Source organism: Dromiciops gliroides, chromosome 1 (genome assembly GCF_019393635.1).
Source record: "Dromiciops gliroides isolate mDroGli1 chromosome 1, mDroGli1.pri, whole genome shotgun sequence".
NCBI lineage: Eukaryota > Metazoa > Chordata > Mammalia > Microbiotheria > Microbiotheriidae > Dromiciops > Dromiciops gliroides.
In genome coordinates this window covers 488,578,500-488,600,214 of record NC_057861.1, presented here as the reverse complement: position 1 = coordinate 488,600,214, position 21,715 = coordinate 488,578,500, and the positions used below count along the sequence as shown (strand labels likewise).

Here is a 21,715-nt window from a genome sequence, read left to right as displayed (position 1 = left end):
GTTTCCTCTGAGAAATTAAAACTCTTACTCATGTCTAAAAGGGTGTTGAGCTTTGGCTTTTAACTAATAAAAAATACTCAACACCCACAGTAGGTGCATAATAAGTACTTGCACATTGATTCCCCCCCCCCCCCCCCCGTCATCCTTACATCTGAAAACTATATAGATATAATAGGAATTTATCCTTTTTGAAATGTTTTATTTGGTTGTAAGTTTTTGGAAAAGTGATCTTGTATACTTAATATATGGCACTCAACATTGTGATTGACTAAGTATTAAATTGGTGAATATTTCCTAAGGATATATTTTTGGGCAAAAACATATGTTATAATAGATATACTGGCTTAACTTTATGAATAATGTCTATATCAATAAAGTAAGTTCTGCTAGGCACTTAACTTGAAAGCCAGTATTGATAGTTATAGGATTTTGTTTTGTTTTTTAACTGGATTCACATTTCAGAAGATCTTATACCATCTTCAGTGCAACATGGCATATTCGTGATTATAAAGTTTTTCACTGTTCGAATGAAGTTTGAGCCTTTAGGAGAAAAAGTATTCTATCCATTTGAAAAAGGTAATCTCTGGCCAATTCTCAATGGCCACTAGGTGGACCCAAAGAAACGGATTTCTGTGAAACATCTGCTGAGCCACCCCTGGATCATGCAAGATAACTTGTGTCCTGTTGAATGGCAGAGTAAATATCCAGTGAGTATCATGATAGTATTATTTATATTGTTTTGTGTTTTTTAAAAAAAAATCATTTCTTTCAATGGTCTAATCCCCATCAAATATTAGGATGTATTAAAATGCTAAGTGATGAGTTCTGTGATGATGATCTGTTTGGTTCTCTACCTTTGTATTCTTATCCTCAGCTGATATGACTATACCCTAGAAATCCTTGGAAATCCAGAGCAGGATTGCCACTACTCCTCTCTCATTCTCACTATACCGTTACTATTTTTATAATTCTGCAACTGGATTCTAAAAAGATCTTGTTCCCTTCCCTCTAGCCTAACTAAGCTCATTCTTCTTTTGTCTTAGCAATACATGAACTATGAACATCACAGCTAAAATTTGATTTCAAGAGCTATTAATTGCAATAATGTAAATGCAATAATTGGTCTCTTGTATGGTTGCAGTTGTCTGTAGCAATTAGAATGATTTCCTTTTTTTTTAGTACTTTAGTAATTGTAATCTTTTAAGTTCCCTTTCAGTTCTAAAATCCTATGATCCTGTGATGATCTAATGACATTATGAAAGTAGACAATGTAAAATGCCTACACATGGCCATTGGGTGTCGTCACTTCTCCATGCAAGGAGTTTTTTTTTAAATAGAATCTCAGTTTCTAGTCCCACCCATAAACCTAGTGAAATAAGGTGCTGTAACAACATGAAATAAAATAAAGATGACATTTTGGATGAAAGAGTGTAGGTGTATATTTTCCTTATCTATCGTAAAAAAAAAAAAAATCCCCCCATATTTAGGACCATGGTAGAAAAAATAAGTATCTTAGGACGTTTAGCTATTGTGAGAAAGAATATAAACTATCTTTTAATAGAACAGTAGCAGTTCTTGCCTAAATACATACATTATCTACAATATGGTGATCTTTGTGATACAAGATCTGCTTCTAACACTTGCAGTTCCCTTTTATCTAGTTACTGTACTTGGGTCACAGAGCTGGAACTAACATGATGCTGCCAGGGCTTGATCCCTCAGCAGGGTTGTATCCATGTTCCCAGTGGACCATATTGCTCTCAGAGTGTCACCTTGCTTTGGGACCCACAGGCCTCTTGGGATCAGAGGGGGAATCAGTAGCAGAAGCTGTGTTCCTTTCTCTGCCCCCGGAAATACATCTGGCTCTCTCCACTCCTTATCTTCTTGTCTTCCCCTTTCTAGTGTTTCTTCTGGAACTTATCTGTCTTGCTAACCCACTTCCCTTTAACCTAAACTTCTTTTTATTTTTCTCCCATCATTTCATTGATCTCTAGCCTTCTCTTAAAGATGCCAAATTCTTGTGACACGTTCTCCAAGACTGGCTGTTCCTGTTCTGATGTTTCCTTACCTATAGGGCAAGGACTAGGAGTTAGCAAAATGTTTCTTGCTTCCAACTGCTACTTTCTGATTCTCTTTCTGTACCATTGTTCAGCAACTACCTCTCTGCCTTTAAAATTCACTCCATCTTGTCTAGATCCTTGTTTCTGTCATCAATGGATATTAGATCAGATTCTCTCTTTCCCAGTAAGTTTTGTACCACACTTACGGTCTTCTCCATCTCAACCCTTGCCTCATTCATGCACTGTGCCTCTTTGTTCTGCAGCTCTCATGTCCTCCTATCCTAATTCTTCTTTCTCCATTCTTTCTCAGCCATTTCAATTGTAGGCCTGGTTCTCCCTCTCTCTGCCTTCCCCCTTACCTAAGTATGCTGCAGTTGGAATAACTAGTAATGATGATTGAGGCATAGCCTTATCGCTGCTTTTTCCTTCTTGTTTTCTAGAGTAGAGACACTGAGCACTGGGGAATCTGTGACCTCAACATAGCTGTGTCCCACATTGTTTTTATTTAGTGATGCTAAATACTAATGAATAAAACTAGTGTTCTATTTTAATTTCCAACAGAATTTTTGTTAATCTAATTATTCATGTTGCCATTGTAGTATGGACGTCTTGATGAAGACTGTGTTGTAGAACTTTCGGTATATCATAAACACAACAGACAGATAATGGAAGACTTAATTTCATTGGTAAGAACAATTATTTGCTACAGTATTGTTGGTTTTTGTCTATTTCATTCAAAATGTTATTCCTGTTTTTATGAGCCCAATATGAATACTTACCAATTGTCTTTATTGCAAACATATTGAAAATGAACTTATTTTAAGTTTCAGCATTATTCCTACTCATAATTCTTCTGATATTTTCTGGCCTTCAGTAAAATTAGGATAGTATGCCAAACACACTGATTTGAGATAGAGTTGTAGTGATAGCACATTATTCCTGTAGGTAACCAATTAATCCCCACACTCTCCTTTACTCTCCAGTCTTTTTCCACCTTGCCACTCATCCCTTGTCAAACTCCATATATGAATTACTCCCACCATCTGATGTCTCTTTTGCTTTTACTGAACAGAGCTAGAGAATAAATCATACAATTGTGCTGACAGGACACACTATAAATTCATGTTATCCATCTTCCATGGGGCTCTCGCTGCAGCAAGGCAATCCTTTTATTCTTCCTCAATTGATTCCATAGTTTATTCCCGTAGAAACTATTCTAAACTGTCTCTTCTTTTCTCAAGCTTCTCATATTCCCTGCTCTTACCTTACCTCTTATTTTACTAAGAAAATTAAGGCCATTTGCCATAAGTTCTTTCTTTTCTTCATCTCAAAACCTCTTGATACCAGTTTCCACTCATTTTTACTCCAGTCTCTGATAATGAGGTGACCCTTCTTATCAAGGCTTTATCTCATACCCTCCTCCAGCAGATGTCCCTTAAACCTCTCTCTATACTGGATTTGTGTTAGCTAACTTATTTGTGGCTATAGTGTGCTTTATAGAATTATTTGCTATTTATAAATTAATGGCTATTGCACCCATTTTGAAAAGTGAGTGTTATTAATTAATATTACATATTAGCAAAATATTGACCACGTGTCTCCCTGATTTCCCCACTAGCCACAGGCTTACAGGCCTAACAATTACATACTCCTAAGAAACAGTCCTCTGAGCCAAGAGGGTGAGCAGCAAGAGAAAGAGAGAGGAGGGTACATGGGGAGTAAAAGTGTGTCCAGAGGTTTTATCCCCTTTAGATAGATGCAGGTCACCATACATTGATCTAAGTTGATTGGTTATAGCATCATTTAGCTCCATTGATTGACATGAATTGAGGGTTGGTCTTAGAGAGGGCAGGTTCCAAAGATTAGGTGCTTCTTCCCCTAACTAAACAAAAGAATCAATCTGCATTCCTTTTGTTCATGTGAACTCATCCCCATCAGGTTTCTTGGGTGAGGGGGAGAGAGCAGCTAAAACTAATGTCTGGGTTTCTCCTAGAAATCTATTATTAATAATTATTTTCTCGGGGCAGCTAGGTGGCGCAGTGGATAGAACACCGGCCCTGGAGTCAGGAGTGCCTGAGTTCAAATCCGGCCTCAGACACTTAACACATACTAGCTGTGTGACCCTGGGCAAGTCACTTAACCCCAATTGCCTCACTTAAAAAAAAAATAATTATTTTCTCACAGATTCTTCAGACATTCCCAAATATCTCCCATCTTCAAAAAAAAAAAAATCCTTGAAATTGTTGCTCTTTTTCCCTTTTCTCAGCCAAACACGTAGAAAAAGCTGTGTGTGTTTATTATCTCTACTTTCTCTCTTCTCACTCAACTGTTTCTGTCTTTTATTTCATACATATCCAAAGTAGATCTTTGTGAATTTCTAGTTTACCTATTGTCATGCTGTTTTATTCTTACTTTACATGTAACATTGTAGTGTAACATCGTGCCCATTTTTATGAATCATATAATCATGAACTTTTAATTTATTTTCTGCTCTTTAAGCTTTCTAACTTTATAGCATGTGATTGTCCTCTCAGTGATCTTTTTTTGAAATAGATATATTCATTCTTGCATATTTAAATGAAAGGAAATTGTAGTAGAGATACATAAAACTTTCTTCAGTATTTTTTTTTTTTTGGTGAGGCAATTGGGGTTAAGTGACTTGCCCAGGGTCACACAGCTAGTAAATGTCAAGTGTCTGAGGCCGGATTTGAACTCACATCCTCCTGACTCCAGGGTCAGTGCTCTATCCACTGCGCCACCTAGCTGCCCCTTCAGTATTTTTTTAAAAAAATGTTTAAAATTTTCTTTTGTTTTTCTAACTTGCAAAGTAAGGAGTTTGCCAAATCAATATTTTATTGAGTAGTGCATGAATGAAGGAGCAGTTTGCTGATCCTTCATACAGAGTGCATATCTTATAGTAGGGCTGAGAGTTACTCAGTTCTAGTAATAGCTTGTTGTTTCAGAAATCAGTATATTTGTATTCCAAACAGTTGTATGTTTGTTTTTCCCCAGTGGCAATATGATCAACTCACAGCTACCTATCACCTACTTCTTGCTAAGAAAGCTCATGGAAAGCCAGTTCGATTAAGGCTTCCATCTGTCAGTGGAGAACAAACTAGTGTTCCTTCATTCAAGGAGCTACAGGTAACTTTTAGGTCTTTTTATTGCATAATGTGGTAAGTCCTTAATTCTCACTGTTATGAGACGGTTTTACTGTTTGAATAGCTGAATTTGCCAGTGAGAAGAAACCAGAATAGAACTATTTAAAAACATTTTCAAGAAGTTAATTATTAAAAATTCTTAACAAGAGGAGCTTTGGGTAGAAAAATTGACAATTTAGAAGTTAGGCTGGGAGATTGCTCTTTGGTATGAGATGATGTGAGCCTGGACTGGGTGATAACTGGAAAGAATAAAAGGTCAGATATGAATGATATTACAAAGAAAGGGCTGACCAGACATAAGATGACAGAATTATAGAATTGGAAGAAATGTTAGAAGTCATCTAATTCAATATACCCAACCTAATGGTTGAATCTCTTCTATAGTATTCTGTACAAGTCACATTTGGGTCCCCAATACCTTAGGAGGGAGGTACTATAGTCATTGTTATGTCCAATTTACAGATGAAGAAATTGAGATTCAGAAAAATTAAATGACCTGTTCATGGTTACATAGTAGGAGTAAAAGGCAAGATTGGATCCTAGGTCCTCACAGTTAGTTTCTTTCTTTCTTTTTTTTTTGAAATAAATTTATTTTTAACATTCATTTAAAACATTTTTTTGACTTCTAAATTCTCTCCCTCCTTCCAGCCCCTCCCCTATCCACTGAGAAGTCAAGCAATATGATATCAATTATGCATGTGAGGTCATGCAAAACATTTCACATTAGCCATGTTGCACTAACCCCCGTGGGCCCCCCACCCCCACCCCAAGCAAGAAAAGATAGCATTTTTCATCATAGATCCTTTGGAATTGTTTTGATTAGAGTTGCTAAATCTTGCACAATGAATCATCATTATAGTATTGCTATTATTGTGCTCTCCTGGTTCTGCTCACTTTACTTTGCATGAGTTTATGTAAGACTTCCCAGTTTTTTGAAATCATTCCCCTCATCATTTCTTTTTTTTTTTTTGTATTTCATTAAATATTTATTAATTACATGTGAATATAGTTTTATCATTCATTTGTATCTTTTTTCTCTTTTTATTTTTTTTTCTCTTTTTATTTTTTTTATGTATGAGGTATTTTATTTTTTCCATTACATGTAAAGATAGTTCTCAACTTTTGTTTATACATGCTTTACAATTTCAGATTTTTCTCCCTCCCACCCCTCCCTCCCCCCCTCCCTCCCCCCTCCCCTAGACAGCAGGTAATCTGATATAGGTTATATCTATATATCTCTATACATATACATATAGATATATATATATATATATACACACATATATACACATAATAACATTAATCCTATTTCTGCATTAATCCTGTTACAAGAGAAAGAATCAGAGCAGTGATGCAAAACCTCAAAATAGAAAGAAAAAAAAAAACCAACAGCACCCAAAACAAAAGAAATAATATGGTTCAATCAGCATCTATACTCCACAGTTCTTTCTTTCTTTTTTTTTCTTGGATTTGGAGATCCTCTTCTATCACCCCTCATCATTTCTTATAGCATAAGAGTTTTCTGTCACAGCCATATACCACATCTTGTTTAGCCATTTCCCAATTGATGAGCATCCCTTCAATTTCCAATTCTTTGTCACCATGAAAAGAGTTGCTAGAAATATTTTTGTACAAATAGTTCCTTTTCGGACAGCTAGGTGGCGCAGTGGATAGAGCACTGGCCCTGGAGTCAGGAGTACCTGAGTTCAAATCCGGCCTCACACTTAACACTTACTAGCTGTGTGACCCTGGGCAAGTCACTTAACCCCAATTGCCTCACTAAACAAACAAACAAACAAACAAAAACCCAAATAGTTCCTTTTCCTTTTCCTTTGATATCCTTGGGGTAGATAGACCAGGGGGTAATAATGCTGGGTCAAAGGGGATGCACACTTTTATAGCTCTTTGAGCAAAGTTACATATTATTCTTCAGAATAGTTGGACTAGTTCACAACTCCACCAATAATAGTGCATTAGTGTCCCTATTTTTCCATATCCCCTCCAATATTTGTCTTTTTCTTTTTTTTCATGTGGAGGATTGATTAGACTTCTTCCTTGGTTCTAGAGGGCATATTTCGAAGCAGTGGGGTAGAATTTTCAAGCAGGCAGATTTAGGTCTGATGAAAAGAAAGACTTATAAAGTAGAGGCTAGGTGACTGACTGCCTCTCAGGGATGCTCCAGAAGAGATTTATTTTCAGATATGAATTGGGTTAGATAGCCTTTGAGATCTTTCCCAGCTGTAAGATCCCATGGAATCATCTTAAATGTGAAAATATATCTTACAGTTTGAAAAAGTGGTTGGTTCAGAAAGGTTCTCCCAGCCCCTAAGAGAGCCTAACTAATTTAATAATTCTCAAACTATAGTTTTTCTACATAATCCGTTTAACCATTTCTTACCTCCCCTATCCCAGCCACTGAATAGTTTAAAAAAAAAACTGAGTTTAAACATGTAACCCACAATAATGATAATTATGAATTTGACACCTTGGAATTACCACTTATTTATGAACCATGTGAAGATATTTCATTTACAGAGATGGCTTTAAAGACTCCCAAAATGGTACAAGGGTTTTCTCTTAAGTACAAATTAATTTAAAATTACATATAAACTATTCAACTTAAACACACTAATGAAATAGGAAGCTAATATTGAAAATCTATTGTGTAAATATTTGCCTTTTCATGTACAATCCTCTCCTCTTCCACAATGTATATGGAAATGCTCATTTTGGTTAGTGTTTATCAAGTTCAGAATAAGAAGAAAAGAAAAAAAGAAAGTTTGTTATGCATTCCAAGCCAGAGATAATGCATGAATGAAAATCTAGCAATTCCTAGGTTCTATAAACTTAAACTTTAGTTTTAGGTACCATATACCTTTTTGTCATAGGTTCTTTTCTCCCCCAAGGAATTTCCTTTGAGTTAATGATTGATTTTTTTTCTTATCTAAAAAAGAAAACACCTATCACCTAGTTTCTATCATCTTCCTGTAACTCCTCTTAATTCCAGTGCTTTTCCTCTTTTAATTATTTCCTATTTATCCTGTATATAGCTTGCTTTTTATTTATTTGTTTGCATATTGTCTCCCCCTTTGGATCATGAGCTCCTTTAGGACAGAGACTGTCTTTTGCCTCTTTTTGTATCCCCAATACTTAACACAGTACTTGGCGAATATTAGGTGCTTAATAAATGTTTATTGATTGATTAATTGACTAATTAGTCAACAATTCTGTTGATCTGGGGTCAAACATAACAGGGAAGACTTTGAACTTTAACCTAAAGTGATTGATATTTACTGTCAGCTAAATCTACGTGTCTTTAAATACACAAATATTAATTTCTTTTGCTTCTGTTAAATTTTTAAACATGTGTTGCATGGTAATTGTCAAATGATTAGATAGTGATATAAGACATTAACTTTTTCTCTACTGCAATGAGCTTCATTCAATAACTTTTTTTGTAGCTTGCAAAGCATTGGACAGAATCAAACGATATGGAATCTAAGCCATTAACTCCAATATTGTGCAGAGCAGCCACAAAGAAATCAGAGAACAAAGAAAATGTGTGCACGCCTAAGCCTGCTAAGTCTGCTATGAAGGATGAAGAACACTTTGTACTGCCCATTCCAAAGACTCCTGTTAGCAAGACTGTGCATGAAAAAGGAATATTAACTGTACCAAATCATCCTTCTCCTTACAAAGGTATAGATTGTATGCGTATTAAAAGTTTCGATTGTAGAAATGAAGAAATAGATTGTATCTTTGAATACATTACATCAAGTAAGTCAAATGCCTGTGTGATAGTTAAGAGATAGATGACCAGCCTTTCCGAAAAGATCTAGAAGAATCAAAACTTCTTTTAATATTCTGTGGTTTCTGTTACTTAGAATGTAAATAGAGTCAACTCTCAGTTATCCACAACTAATGTTTGGGGCCGTTGAGACAGATGTCTGCTTATTTTCTTTTTTCTATGTCTGCACGATATTGCTCGTTGGAGAATTGAAGCTGCTTCAGTGCCAGGCCTTTACCTGTCACAGGCAAACTTACTGGGGGGAATAGAAAAGAATCCCACGTCATTGGAAGGCAGGATTGTATATTTTGGAGAGATCAGTGCCTCATTTAAAGGCAAATAACAGATGTCAGTTGCTAGATATTTAGCACTTAAAAAAAAATCTTAGAATAAAAACAAAATTCTCTGTGGCTCAGGGCTGAAATGAGTGTGTCAACCTATTTCTGCACCTTTCATGTTACTTCTGAGTTGCTAATAAAAGGTAGTGGAGTGGTTAGGGCAGTGCAAAGTACTCGGGATTTGGAGTCTGAGGGCCTGGGTGTGAAACCCAGCTTTGCTACTTATTTATTTATTTTTTTTTAGTGAGGCAATTGGGGTTAAGTGACTTGCCCAGGGTCACACAGCTAGTAAGTGTTAAGTGTCTGAGGCCGGATTTGAACTCAGGTACTCCTGACTCCAGGGCCGGTGCTTTATCCACTGCGCCACCTAGCTGCCCCAGCTTTGCTACTTATTATTCCTGCATTGCTAGCCAGATGTTTATAGGATCGTATGATGCAGAGCTGGAAAGGTTCTTCCCTGCCCAGCCTCTGCCATCATGACCTTCCCAAGGTTAGAGGAGACTTGACTTATCTGAGTACTTTCTTGGCCCAGGTGACTGGCCAAAAGCTGTAAGGGAACAAGCCTGTGGCAGAGAACAGCTAAACATTTGTTCTTTTCTCAGAATTACAAGGCTTCACATGGAGTGAGGCATGTGCCCTTCTCCTCTCATCCTTATGGCTTTCAGAAATGTAGCTCTTTTCCTTTTCCTTCCCAAATGTCATTTAAATATCAGGCCAGAATTACCTGCCTTAGTTGGTTTATACACATTATACAGTCATTAACCTGCATCAATATGCATGTCCTTGTCTCTGGGCAAAAAGTTAGTTTCTTTCAGTCTCTTCCTAAATACTGACTTTCTACATTCCTCCTTCCTCCAGCCCCTCTGATTTCTATCACACTTTCCAGACAGCTAGTCTTCTATCCTAAGATGTATTGCTAAGTTTATTGGCAAAGGAAAAGGGTGGTCCTCACAGCTTCCCTTAGCATTATCCATACCCTGGGGAAATGTAACAGATCTTAAATATTATTTAATCCATTTTAGAGGTGAGGAAACTGAGACACTTAGCAACAAAATTGCTTCTACATGGTCACTTATGTAATAAGTAGCTGGAATTTGAACCTAATTCTTTCGACTCCAAATCCAGTGTTCTTTCTACTACACCGTGTTTATATAAGCAGTTAAATTTTTTTTTTTTGTGGTAATGTTTGGTGCTTTTCATGTGCAGTGCCTTCCGACTCATGAAGAAAATATTCACGTATAAGCCTGAGGGATCTGAGTAATTTTTAAGCCTTATTTAATTTCTTAATCATGAATCATGTTTTACAAACTCCATTTAAAGTCTTTTACAATTTAGCTCCAGCCTTCCTTCAGCCTTATTCTACATCATACCCTTTTATGTACTCCACATTTCCATCAAATTCACCTCCTTGCTGTTCTTCATACATAACATCCTGTCTTTTCTCTATGTCCCTTCGCACTCATGTTTGTTTCTGAAGTCACTAATTTGAACTTAGCCCAAATACTACCTCTGACTTGAAGCCTTCCCTGATCTCCCAACTGCTAGTGCCTCCCCCTTCTCCCTATTTACACTAAGAATTTGAAAAATATTTATCCATTCTTTAAATTTATTTGCCATGTGGATTTTTTGAATTTCGGTTTTTTGAGTTCCAGATTTTCTCCCTCCCCCTAGTCCCTCCTTCACCATTGAGAAGGCAAGCATTATAGCAATTATACATGTAAAGTCATGAAAAACATATTTCCATATTAGCCATTACATTGATAATATTAATATGGATTAGTTATTTTCCTCCACTTGGATGATTTACAGACTTTAGACTCTAAATGTGAGATTGTTAGGCTTTAAATATGAGATACTTATTCAACCATTGAGTTGATAGAAGGAACTTAACTACATCCATACTGGTTGTGGGGGGTGGGGCCGGTGTTAACTTTCTTCAAGAATCTAAAAGTCTGTAATGTGGATGAGAGGGTTAGACTTGTGCTTTCCCCAGAGAACAGATCTAGAAGCAATAAGTGCAAATTTCAGAGGGGCAAGCTTAGAATCAATGTAAGGAAAACTTTCTAACTGTAAGTACTGTTCAGAAGTCAAATTGGCTGCCTTAGCAGGTGGTGGGTTCTCCTTGACTTGACGCCTTCAAGCATCTTCATCTACTTGTTAAGACTGTTGCAAAGGGCCTTTTTAGTGAAATACAAGTTGAGGTCCCACTGTCTCTGATCTTCTGTAAATAAAAAATAGTTTAGCATCATAAGCTTCAGATTGAGTTAGAAAGTGGCTTGCTTAAGGTCACTCAGGAGGTAGGAGAGCTGGGATCTGAACCCAAGTTCTCTGATCGCAAATCTAGGGTTTTTCCAATTGGCTTCTAGGTAGATATGTGAAAATAGAAAGCAAGAGGCTGGTGTGGTCCTTGAAACATAATATAAAAGAGAGCCATATGGTCCACCTTAGAAAAATGTAACCTAATTTCTCCTGTCATTTCACTCAAGTTATGAATAAATGCTCTTAAAGATTCTATAACATGCTTAGATTTCCTTCTTTTACCCATTCTCTTGTTATGGTTGACCTTATTAGTTATTAACAGCTGATGAGTGCACACGACCTTCTTCCCTTCTCCAGCTGTGGCTGCTCCAGTCCAGCCCACTTATGGTTCCACTCGGTGACTAGCCTGCACCTTCCCTCCCACCTCTGTTGTAGGCCAGGCCTGGCTCAGTCAAGCCTTATGGTCCAGGTACAGGATTGGAACAAAACGAGACACTTGTAGACCAGTCAACAGCTCACAAAAGACATTTTACTTAAGTGCAATGTGGAAAGGATATTCTGCTAGATAAAGCATTGCCTCAGTTTGGCACAGGGTCCTTGACAGTGCTGGTGCACTGTCTCTTATTAAGCTGTCTGACCATGGCGAGTTCTTTAAAGTCCGGGTACCTTAAGCAATTCCCTAGGACTTATTTATCAAGTCATACATTGTAATCAGTGTTGGTGGAGGGAGTTCTCACAGTGGGAGTTTATGCTAATGAAATCATAGGTCTTGCCTGTGTTTCTTTCCAGACCCTACTTTGTCATTACTATGAATCCTTGGAAAGTGGTTTTAAGCTTAAATGTGCTTTGCTTTGTAGAATGGGTACCTTTCTAAAAGTTGCTTATAAAGCTGATCTTACTCTCCCTTTGACTTCTCTAAGTATGTAAGAGTTGTCTTCTCCAATCTCCTACCTTGCTTTGATGGCAGCATGAGGCAGGAAGAATGAGACATTTGAGCAGATTCTAATTACTTCTTTTTTAGATTCTAACCACTTCTCCCCCTTGTTCCCATCAATCACTGTATTGCCTGATTACCTCTAATTTTATATATTTTCTCATCTCCATTTCTGCCATCAACATGAATGGGAAACAGTGGCAATATGTACTTATTGTTAAATTTTGACTAATTCTATTGAGTAACTATAGTGGAAGAACTGTATTTGGAGAAGTAATATTATTTGAAATTTCTAAGAAAAAAATTATTCTAGATATTGATAAAATTGTCCAATTTCAAAATATACCTACAACTTATATTTTATAAAGTGGTTTTTTTGTTTGTTTTGTTTTTGGTCCATCAGAGAGAACTCAGTGCAAGGAATTAAATCCAGAGAGGATAAAGGAACTACCAACAGCCATTATTAGTCCTGAGAGACGGTAAGTGGTTAGTTACTTATATGCTGAGTTCACCTAAGATGTGACCAGATTTCCTCAGTCCATAATACTCAGTGATATGTCATCAGATATGCACAACTCTATTTAAATTATTTTCTAGATTATGTAATCTTTCTGTGTGCTGCTGGACTAAGTCTAGTTTGATGTTATGGTATTAGTTTATGAAGGATCTGGGTATATTTTGCAGAGAACTTGGAATAGGGGCAAGAGCCTCGAGTTCTAATCTTGCCTCCGACACTAAAATCAATTATTAGTCACTTCTCTGAACTACAGTTTTTTCCCCCCTGCTCCTTTCTGTAAAATAAGGGGATGAGGCTGGATTGTTTCTAAGATTCACTCTACATCTTTGATTCTGAGAAATAATGATTTAGTTTACTGTGAAGTTCCTGTGAGGTGGGGATTAGAAGACTGGATTTAAATCCTGCCCTTGTTGCTGGTGTGACTTCTCTGAGTCTCTATTTCTTCCTCCTATAAAATGAAGACTAGATAATTCATAGAGGTTCCTTCCAGATCTAGTTCTACATCCCATATGATCTCTTAACTTCTCTGGCCCTCAGTTTACCTATTTATGATATGATAGGTTTAAGTTTGAAACCTTAGGGTCATTTCAGCTCTAGATTCTATGAACTGCAGCCCTAGTTTGAATACCATATCTAGATGCTGAAGAGATGTAAATAACTTTAACCAATTTGGACCCACTTGACTGTTCATTATGTTTGTTAACAGTTTGTTGATTCTCTCAAGATTACATAGAAATTTAATAATAATGATGATGATGATGATAGCTGACATTTATATAACGCTATGTGCCAGACACATAGTGCTAAATGCTTTATGATTATTATCTCATTTGATCCTCACAACAACCTTGGGAGATAGATGCTATGATTATTATCCCTAGATTACAGATTAAGAAACTGAGGTATAGGTTAAGTAATTTGCCAAGGGTCAAACAGGAAGCAAGTATCAGAGGCTGGATTTGAACTCAGGTATTTCTGATTCCAGGCTTAGTGATCTATCCATTTTGCCAACAAATTTAACAAAGAAAACTCAATTTTTAAGTAAACTAAACATCCCCCCATGCCAGTTTACATAAATAACAAAGAAAATGAAATTAAAAGCATCTTTAAGGTGAATTTTTGCAGCCAATATTGTTGTATGATTGGTAACACTTTACAAACAATCACATTCTTATTAAGTAAGCTATTTGTATGTTGTTAGATTTAGGAATAAAATTAATCCAAATATGTAAACGTTTTAAATACCAGCTTTGTTGATACTCTTACTATTAAAAATATAATTTTTTTTTTGGGTGGGGAGGTGAGGGTTAAGTGACTTGCCCAGGGTCACATAGCTAGTTAGTGTCAAGTGTCCGGTCAGATTTGAACTCAGGTCCTCCTGAATCCAGGGCCAGTGCTTTATCCACTGTGCCACCTAGCTGTCCCCCTAAAAATATAATTTTTAAAAGGTTGTACTATCAAGGTTTTGCTGAAATTTTATTTCAGGTGAGGAGGTCTGCCATTTTGGAGAATTTTGCAGAAAGTTGACATAAACATGCTGTATAAAGGATAGTTTGTTGAATAATGTTAGGCTAAATAACTTTCTTGGCTAAATTTTTCTTTTAAAGATGCCGTTCAGTGGAACTGGATCTTAATCAAGCACATAGAGACAGTCCTCCAAAAAGAAAAGGAACCAAGATGTTTGGGAGTCTTGAAAGGGGGTTGGATAAAATGATTACAATGCTTACCCCAAACAAAAAGAAAGGATCTACTAGAGATGGACCAAGAAGACTAAGGGTAAATTTACTTTCAAAAAGAAAAAATATATATATTTGTTGAGTTTAATTACTGTTCAGTTTAATGTATTTCTACCCCAAATTTCTGTTCGTGTATGCATGCGTGTGTGTGTGTGTGTGTGTGTGTGTGTGTGTGTGTGTGTGTGTGTGTGTGTGTGTTGGGGAGGGGAGGAAGGAGGTCAGCCCTTCTTTGGTTCAGATAACAGTGGAAATCGTGATATGCTCTTTTCCTCCATGCTTTCATATACATCTTCTTGCTCACCCCAATTATGCAAAAATAGTGAGTTCTCCTTCCTCTCTTCTTATATCTTACCTTCTATTATAATTTTCCTTCTCTCTTTTCTTTCCTTACGTGTTGTGGAGTTAATGTCTGCTTCTTGGTCATCTGTTAATCCACAGTTTTTCATTCTTGTGTTCAGCATTTTCTTTTGTTTAATTACATTGCCAATCTCAGTTTCTGGATTGAGACTTACTTTGTGTCAGGGCCAGATTCTGTTCCCTCCTATGCTCTTGGATGTTAGGCCCTGCTTGATTGTGCCTCCTGTAGTCTGGATGCTCTTGCCACTGTGATTTTGGATCAGGTAGCTGGGATGAGGTCTCACCTTCTCCTGGGATCCCTAGCTTCTGGGTCTATTTCCTGGTGGCCCAACATGGGCTTTGGCTTAGGTCTTTTTCTGTTTACTCCTTGCACAGTCTTCTCCCTGGAATTAGGTGTACCCTGTGTTGTTTTCCTGATAGACCCCAGCCAGATGTCATTGATTGCATTGGGCACAAGACTTCTTGAAAGGCCCTTTGCTGGTGCTTCCTGGGGGTTGTGCTGGCCCATCTTCTGCTGTAGCTCTGGGGCTCCCTAAGTGCTGTATGGGTTTTGTCTTCTTTTGTGGTTCACTCTGCCAGCACCCTGGCTTGAGGCTACTTGGAGGACCCAGGTATACACTGTGAAGTAACCCAGATGGACCTGGCTTTGTCCTTCTGAAATACAGGGCAGGCATCCCATGTCCCACTTCTGGCTTCCTCCTCCCCCAAATGCTAAGAGGCTTTTGACAATCTTAGACAGTTCTGATCTGGAGAGAGAAGCTTACTGCTATTTTTCTTTGGTTTTCTTCATCATTGTTCTCCTCTTTTTTTTTTTTTTTGGTGGACCTAAGGTATTTTCTTTCACAAATTTGTCTTAGAAGTTATTTGTTTCAAAAAGCATATCATGTGTAGCAGTGCCTTGTTTTAATCAGAAACATTTTAAAACTGGAAGGAATGTTGGGGAGTTATTTAGTCCAGCTTTTTGCAGCTGATTTGGAATTAGTATTCAGGCATCTTGATTTCCAGGCTACTGCCCCACGAAGCTGTGCTTTGAGTGGAAGAACCTTAGGCTGGGAGCCAGGAGACCTACCTCTGACACCTGGTAGCTGTAGTCTAAGCAAGAGCCTTTGTCTCCTTCTCTGTGCAATGGATATAAAAATGCCTGTGGTACTTACCTTTCAGAGCTGTTGTTGCAAAAGACCATATATGGAAACACCCTTGCAAATGATCAGCTACTTTGTAAATGTCAGCAATTATTATTTTTATATGTAAAAATAGGATAAAAATCAGATAAATTCTTCATTTCACAAAAGATTCCTTTACATGGTGAGCCTTTTTATATGCTTTATTTTCAGCTTATTAACTGTAACAGAAGGTGAGAAGCATAGAAGCTTAAAACTGAAGAGTTAGGAACTACCGCTTATTGAATACCAATTAGAAATGAAGATAAACACTTCTGAAATTTATGATCAAGACTGTGAAGAAATCATTTGAGTTATTATGTATAACTAGAATACCTGTAATCCAAAATAGCGTGCTCTTTCAGCATCACCATAGATACTTTTGTCTTATCTTCGAATCTCTGACACCATCAGTCAACCAGAGGAGGTATATATAGATATACCATTATGAATTATCCAGGCCATTTGCTTCAGTTTCCTTCTGTTTATATTTCAGTGCTTGTTAGCATTACTACTATAGTGTGGGAAGGAAGGTCAGATCGGCTGTGAGTTGGCATTTCTGATTAAAAACAAAAATAAAATAATATATTTGGTAGGAGAGAATGTTAAAACCCAAAACCACATTTTGGGATTTCACCAAGCTATCCTTGTCTATGTATTATCTTGGAATTTCTATGGTAGTTTTTGAAAAATAGAGCTTTGAATCTCTAAGTCAGATGTTATGAGTCAACGTGAATTGTTACTGGATAGCTGTGGTGATAATGAGGCCTCTATTTTCTTTTGGCTCTTTTAGGCTCACTATAATGTGACCACAACCAAATTAGTGAATCCAGATCAACTCTTGGCTGAAATAATTTCTGTCCTTCCAAAAAAGCATGTTGACTTTGTGCAAAAGGGGTAAGTACCAAGCTCATGATGTAGTGCAAAGGGAGTCTGTACTTTTGTGTTTGAACCCCAGCCCTGACACTTCTTATCTTGCTGATCATCAGAAGTCACTAATTTTTCAGTCTCAGTTTTCTCATCTGAAAAATTGGGTTGCTTAATAAACCATAAAGAATTATATACATTTGTTACATTAGATAATATCAAATCATCTTATGAGAAAAACTGCACTGCTTTTAATAATTTATTCTGTATTTTGCTTTTAATTTTTAATATTCAACTTCTATCATTCCTGTTCTGCAGAAATAGTACTGTCTTCATAATGGCTTAACTCAAAGGCCATCTTTTGGGGGGGGGGCAATGAGGGTTATGTGACTTGCCCAGGGTCACATAGCTAGTGTCAAGTGTCTGAGGCTGAATTTGAACTCAGGTCCTTCTGAATCCAGGGCTGGTGCTTTATCCACTGTGCCACCTAATTCCACCCAAAAGCCATCTTCTTAAGGAGCTTTCTTGGATCCTCCTACCTAGAAGTCATCTGTCCTTCCTCTGAAGGACTTTTTTTTTTTTTTTTTTTTGGTGAGGCAATTGGAATCAAGTGACTTGCCCAGGGTCACACAGCTAGTAAGTGTCAAGTGTCTGAGGCCGGATTTGAACTCAGGTACTCCTGATTCCAGGGCTGGTGCTCTATCTACTGCCCCACCTACTTGCCCCTGAAGGACTTTTTTAAACTTTTCACATATACTTGGCAAAGGAAACACTGGAGTAGAGTCTGGAAAGCATGAGCCATTTGGGGGAAAACAATGAGTAGTCCAGATGAATGGAAGGGTAGGGTGAGTTAAAACTGTAAAAGTAGGTGGAAACTATACTTTATGTAGGGCCTTTAATACCTGGTTAAGGAATTTGGATTTTGTCCAAGAGATAATAGGGAACTATTAGAAACCTTTGAGCAACGAAACTGAGAGTTATGTACATTAGGAAGGTTAATTTGATATAAGAATATAGGCTAAATTGGACTAGGAGAGACTAAAATCAGAACTTTGGTGGTTCGGTCATAAATGTAGATAAAGCATTTGCACAGTTTTAGTGTAAATTGATTCCAAAACATGATTTGATTTATCTATTTGCACCTTTTGCAACACAATTGTTGCTTCAAATAAGGTATGTTAGTCTAAAATGAAGACTGTAATGAAGACACTAGGAATATATTCCAGGTTAAGTAATACCATAAATATTGCTTGGAATTCTTTTTTTAACCTGATCACAAAGTGGGTTCATCAGTCCTCCAACAAGTGGTGCTGGGTTATTTTTTGTTTGAAGCTAAGTAGCTCCTTAGAAATGGACCATTCTTATTATGTGTTATGGTAAACATAACTCTTTTGTGGGGAAAAAGTTTTTTTTAAAAGACTCTACTAAGAAGTCAGTATTATCCTCATATGCAAAGGACAGCCATTAACAAAACAACAAGACAAATAAAATAGCTTTCTGGCCACTTGATTCCATAGTGAATATGGCATAACATTTAAAGGTAAGGGCACTGAAAGATTTGTTTGGGTAAAACCTGAAGAATGTATGAGAATAGCCTGATATGTGGTAATATAGTTAAAAACAAAAAAACCCCAAACACTAGTACAATGTAAAAGAAGCTATTTTACTTGAAGAAAGGCAGAATTCTAATAAGGATTTTAAAAAAACAAACCCAACACATCCTTATTTCTCCTTAGTATTCTCATTTATTTTCCAGGGGAAGCTCCAGTCACACTTGTCACTGAGGCATAATAGCCATGTTGTCTTGAAACTACACCTTAATACATTGCTTGATGTGAAATGATTGTCTGTTTTATCTATTAGCCTCATAAAGGCTCAGAATTGTCTTATATGTCATCCACACTATTCATGGCTTTCCTACTAACTACCTTCTTATCTTGTTTTTCACAGCTATACACTGAAGTGTCAAACACAGTCAGATTTTGGCAAAGTGACAATGCAGTTTGAGCTAGAAGTATGCCAACTTAGCAAACCTGAGGTGGTGGGTATCAGGAGGCAAAGGCTTAAGGGTGATGCTTGGGTTTACAAGAGATTAGTTGAAGACATCCTTTCTAGCTGCAAGGTGTAATTGATGCATGGTTTATATAGCCTGTGGACTAAGTGTGGGTGTTAGACTACCCTACTGAGAATGTGACTTGATCAGTTTGAATTTTAGTCCATTGGAACCAAAATTGTATCCAAAAAGGACTATTGTAAGAACTAATGTCTTTTTTTTGTTTTCAAACAGAAGACATTTTATGTATGAATCTAAGGCAATCCCATCTGTTATTATCCATTACTGTTTTTTTAATCATGTACCTTTGCATATTAATAACTGTTGACTTTCTTATATTCACTTCCTTTTGTGAATGTGAGCTTGTAACTCTGCCTTTGATGTGCAGTTTCTTTCTGGAATAAAATAACTTAATGAATAAAGCATATAGCTCTTCTCTTTTTTGTACTTGGGATTATCATCTGAATAAAACATTGAATGTCTTTCTAACTCTTAAGTAAAGACCATTTTGGGTACGTTTTATCAGTTATCAAGTATGCCTTGGGCAGAAAAACAGATAAGAATTAATTTGCATAATTTTTTCCTATATCTGTTCTAAGTAGGATTTATGGAGATCGTTAACTAAGTCACAGCTGTGGTTATCAGAGTTAAACAACATGCTCAATATGTTGAATAAAATAGAATTGTCATCAATAAATATGTTAAGTCTACAATTGTAGTGTTTGAACTATGAATTTACATATTGTATTATGATAATCTCCCTAAGTCTTACCTACCACAGGGCCTTCACATAGTAGGTACATGATAATACTTGTAGGAATGAATAAATGTTTGACTAACTCTTATATTTATGTTTAACTTTAATATTGGCCTTGAAGGTTAGAGCTAGAATTACATTGGTATAGTTTTTACTGGACTTAACTATCTGAAGAATGAATAGCTACTTTTCCAAAGCAATAAGAAAATATTTCATTATACCAGTTTCCTTTTCAACTAGATTTTTTTCTGATTTCAGTTAACTGCAAGATCATTATGAGTTTAGAATTGCCATTATTAGAGGTTCTGCTACCAGTCATTTTGGGTCTAACAAAATGTGTACCCTCACCACATGATTGCATAACTATTCCATTGATCTCCATGGTTAGGTTGGACCCCTTGTGTAAAATTGGTGGGAGGAGATGAGTAAAAGTCACATAGGACGAGAAGGCGTGGATGGGTCAAAATCTGCATCCTTAAATTGAGTAGCCATGTTGAGGAGATCACAGATCCATTGAAACACTGAAGTAATTTGAAAAGCATTGTGAAATGCTCCAGAATAGAGTCAGGAGGGATTGGGTCCAGATCCCTCTCAAGTCTCTTGCTGTTCCTCCTTGATCACTGCATCTCTTTACAGTCTTCAACATCAATAACAACAAAAACCTTTTTAAAGAAGAATCTAGCCTGGTCCAGTCTTTTTAGAGTCAGTAAATTCTATTTAGATAAAGCTTAATTTCTCAAGTAAAGGGAGGAAGTGTCCAGGAATATTTATTTTAGGATAGGATTGTAGCTAATCTATTTTTTGTTTCTTTGGTTGCCTCCCCCGGTGCTTTAATTTTGGGAGGGGGGGGGAAGGTGAGACAATTGGGGTTAAGTGACTTGCCCGGGGTCACATAGCTAGTAGGTGTTAAGTGTCTGAGGCAGAATCTGAACTCAGGTCCTCCTGACTCCAGGGCCGGTGCTCTATCCGCTGCGCCCCCCCCCCCCCAGTGCTTTAATTTAAAGGAGGATTTAAGATTCATATTCCTTATCTCTTTGTAAATATTGTTAATTTTACTAGTTTCTTAGATTACTTAAGTAGCTTTATATTCACCCCATCCTATTGTGTCTGCACAGTCCTTTCTTTGGGAGCCAAGAAGATAGTAGCAAACCCTCAGGAATGCTAGCTCAAACTATATTCTGGGTTTTCATGTTTGTTTTTTGCCTTAATTGGGACCATTTCATTCAGCAGTTGAGCTTGCTCTTATCAGTGAGAATAAAAGACCGATCAGCCTCTGTCAGGCATTTCCGGCAGCGCTCAAGTCACTGTTGTTTTCTCATCTTGGTGTGAGTAGATTCAAGTTGGACACATTGTATTCACAATGTTTCCAGAATGTAGAAAATTCTTACCCACCAGGAACACATGACCCAAACTTTTACTCAAGTGCAATGAATACTGATTATCAACAGAAGTTTGTTTCCAGTATGTTGGTAACTGGTTCATAGTATAATTAGTAATAGTGTGTGTCTTTCCCCCTTATCCAAGAATTCATTCAGTAGCCAACTCTTAGGCACCAACTTTTTGAGTAAGACAGGGGAATGGGGTGGGCCAAAAGTCATGATGCTTAAATAATTTTTTGAAAATTGTTTTTTCTGTATTTTTTGCCATTTATGAGATTTGCTTTTTCACACATAATATAAATTCATTTTCTATATATACTGTATATGATGCTATGGTATGGTAAGTTAGG

At 36.9% G+C, this 21,715-nt stretch overlaps 1 protein-coding gene across 1 annotated transcript in view; it reads left to right on the top strand.

The window, feature by feature from the left end:
* The window catches only part of MELK (maternal embryonic leucine zipper kinase), a 76,897-nt gene extending 57,275 nt beyond the window's left edge, over positions 1 to 19,622 (top strand). Inside the window, exons 8-15 of the mRNA XM_043976626.1 lie at positions 609 to 707; positions 2,660 to 2,746; positions 5,073 to 5,204; positions 8,683 to 8,920; positions 12,943 to 13,018; positions 14,664 to 14,832; positions 17,103 to 17,206; positions 19,127 to 19,622. Of these exons, the coding sequence (XP_043832561.1) occupies positions 609 to 707; positions 2,660 to 2,746; positions 5,073 to 5,204; positions 8,683 to 8,920; positions 12,943 to 13,018; positions 14,664 to 14,832; positions 17,103 to 17,206; positions 19,127 to 19,304 (1,083 nt within the window). The 3' untranslated portion in view covers positions 19,305 to 19,622. The remainder of the gene's footprint in view (positions 1 to 608; positions 708 to 2,659; positions 2,747 to 5,072; positions 5,205 to 8,682; positions 8,921 to 12,942; positions 13,019 to 14,663; positions 14,833 to 17,102; positions 17,207 to 19,126) is intronic.
* Positions 19,623 to 21,715: the final 2,093 nt, after the last annotated feature.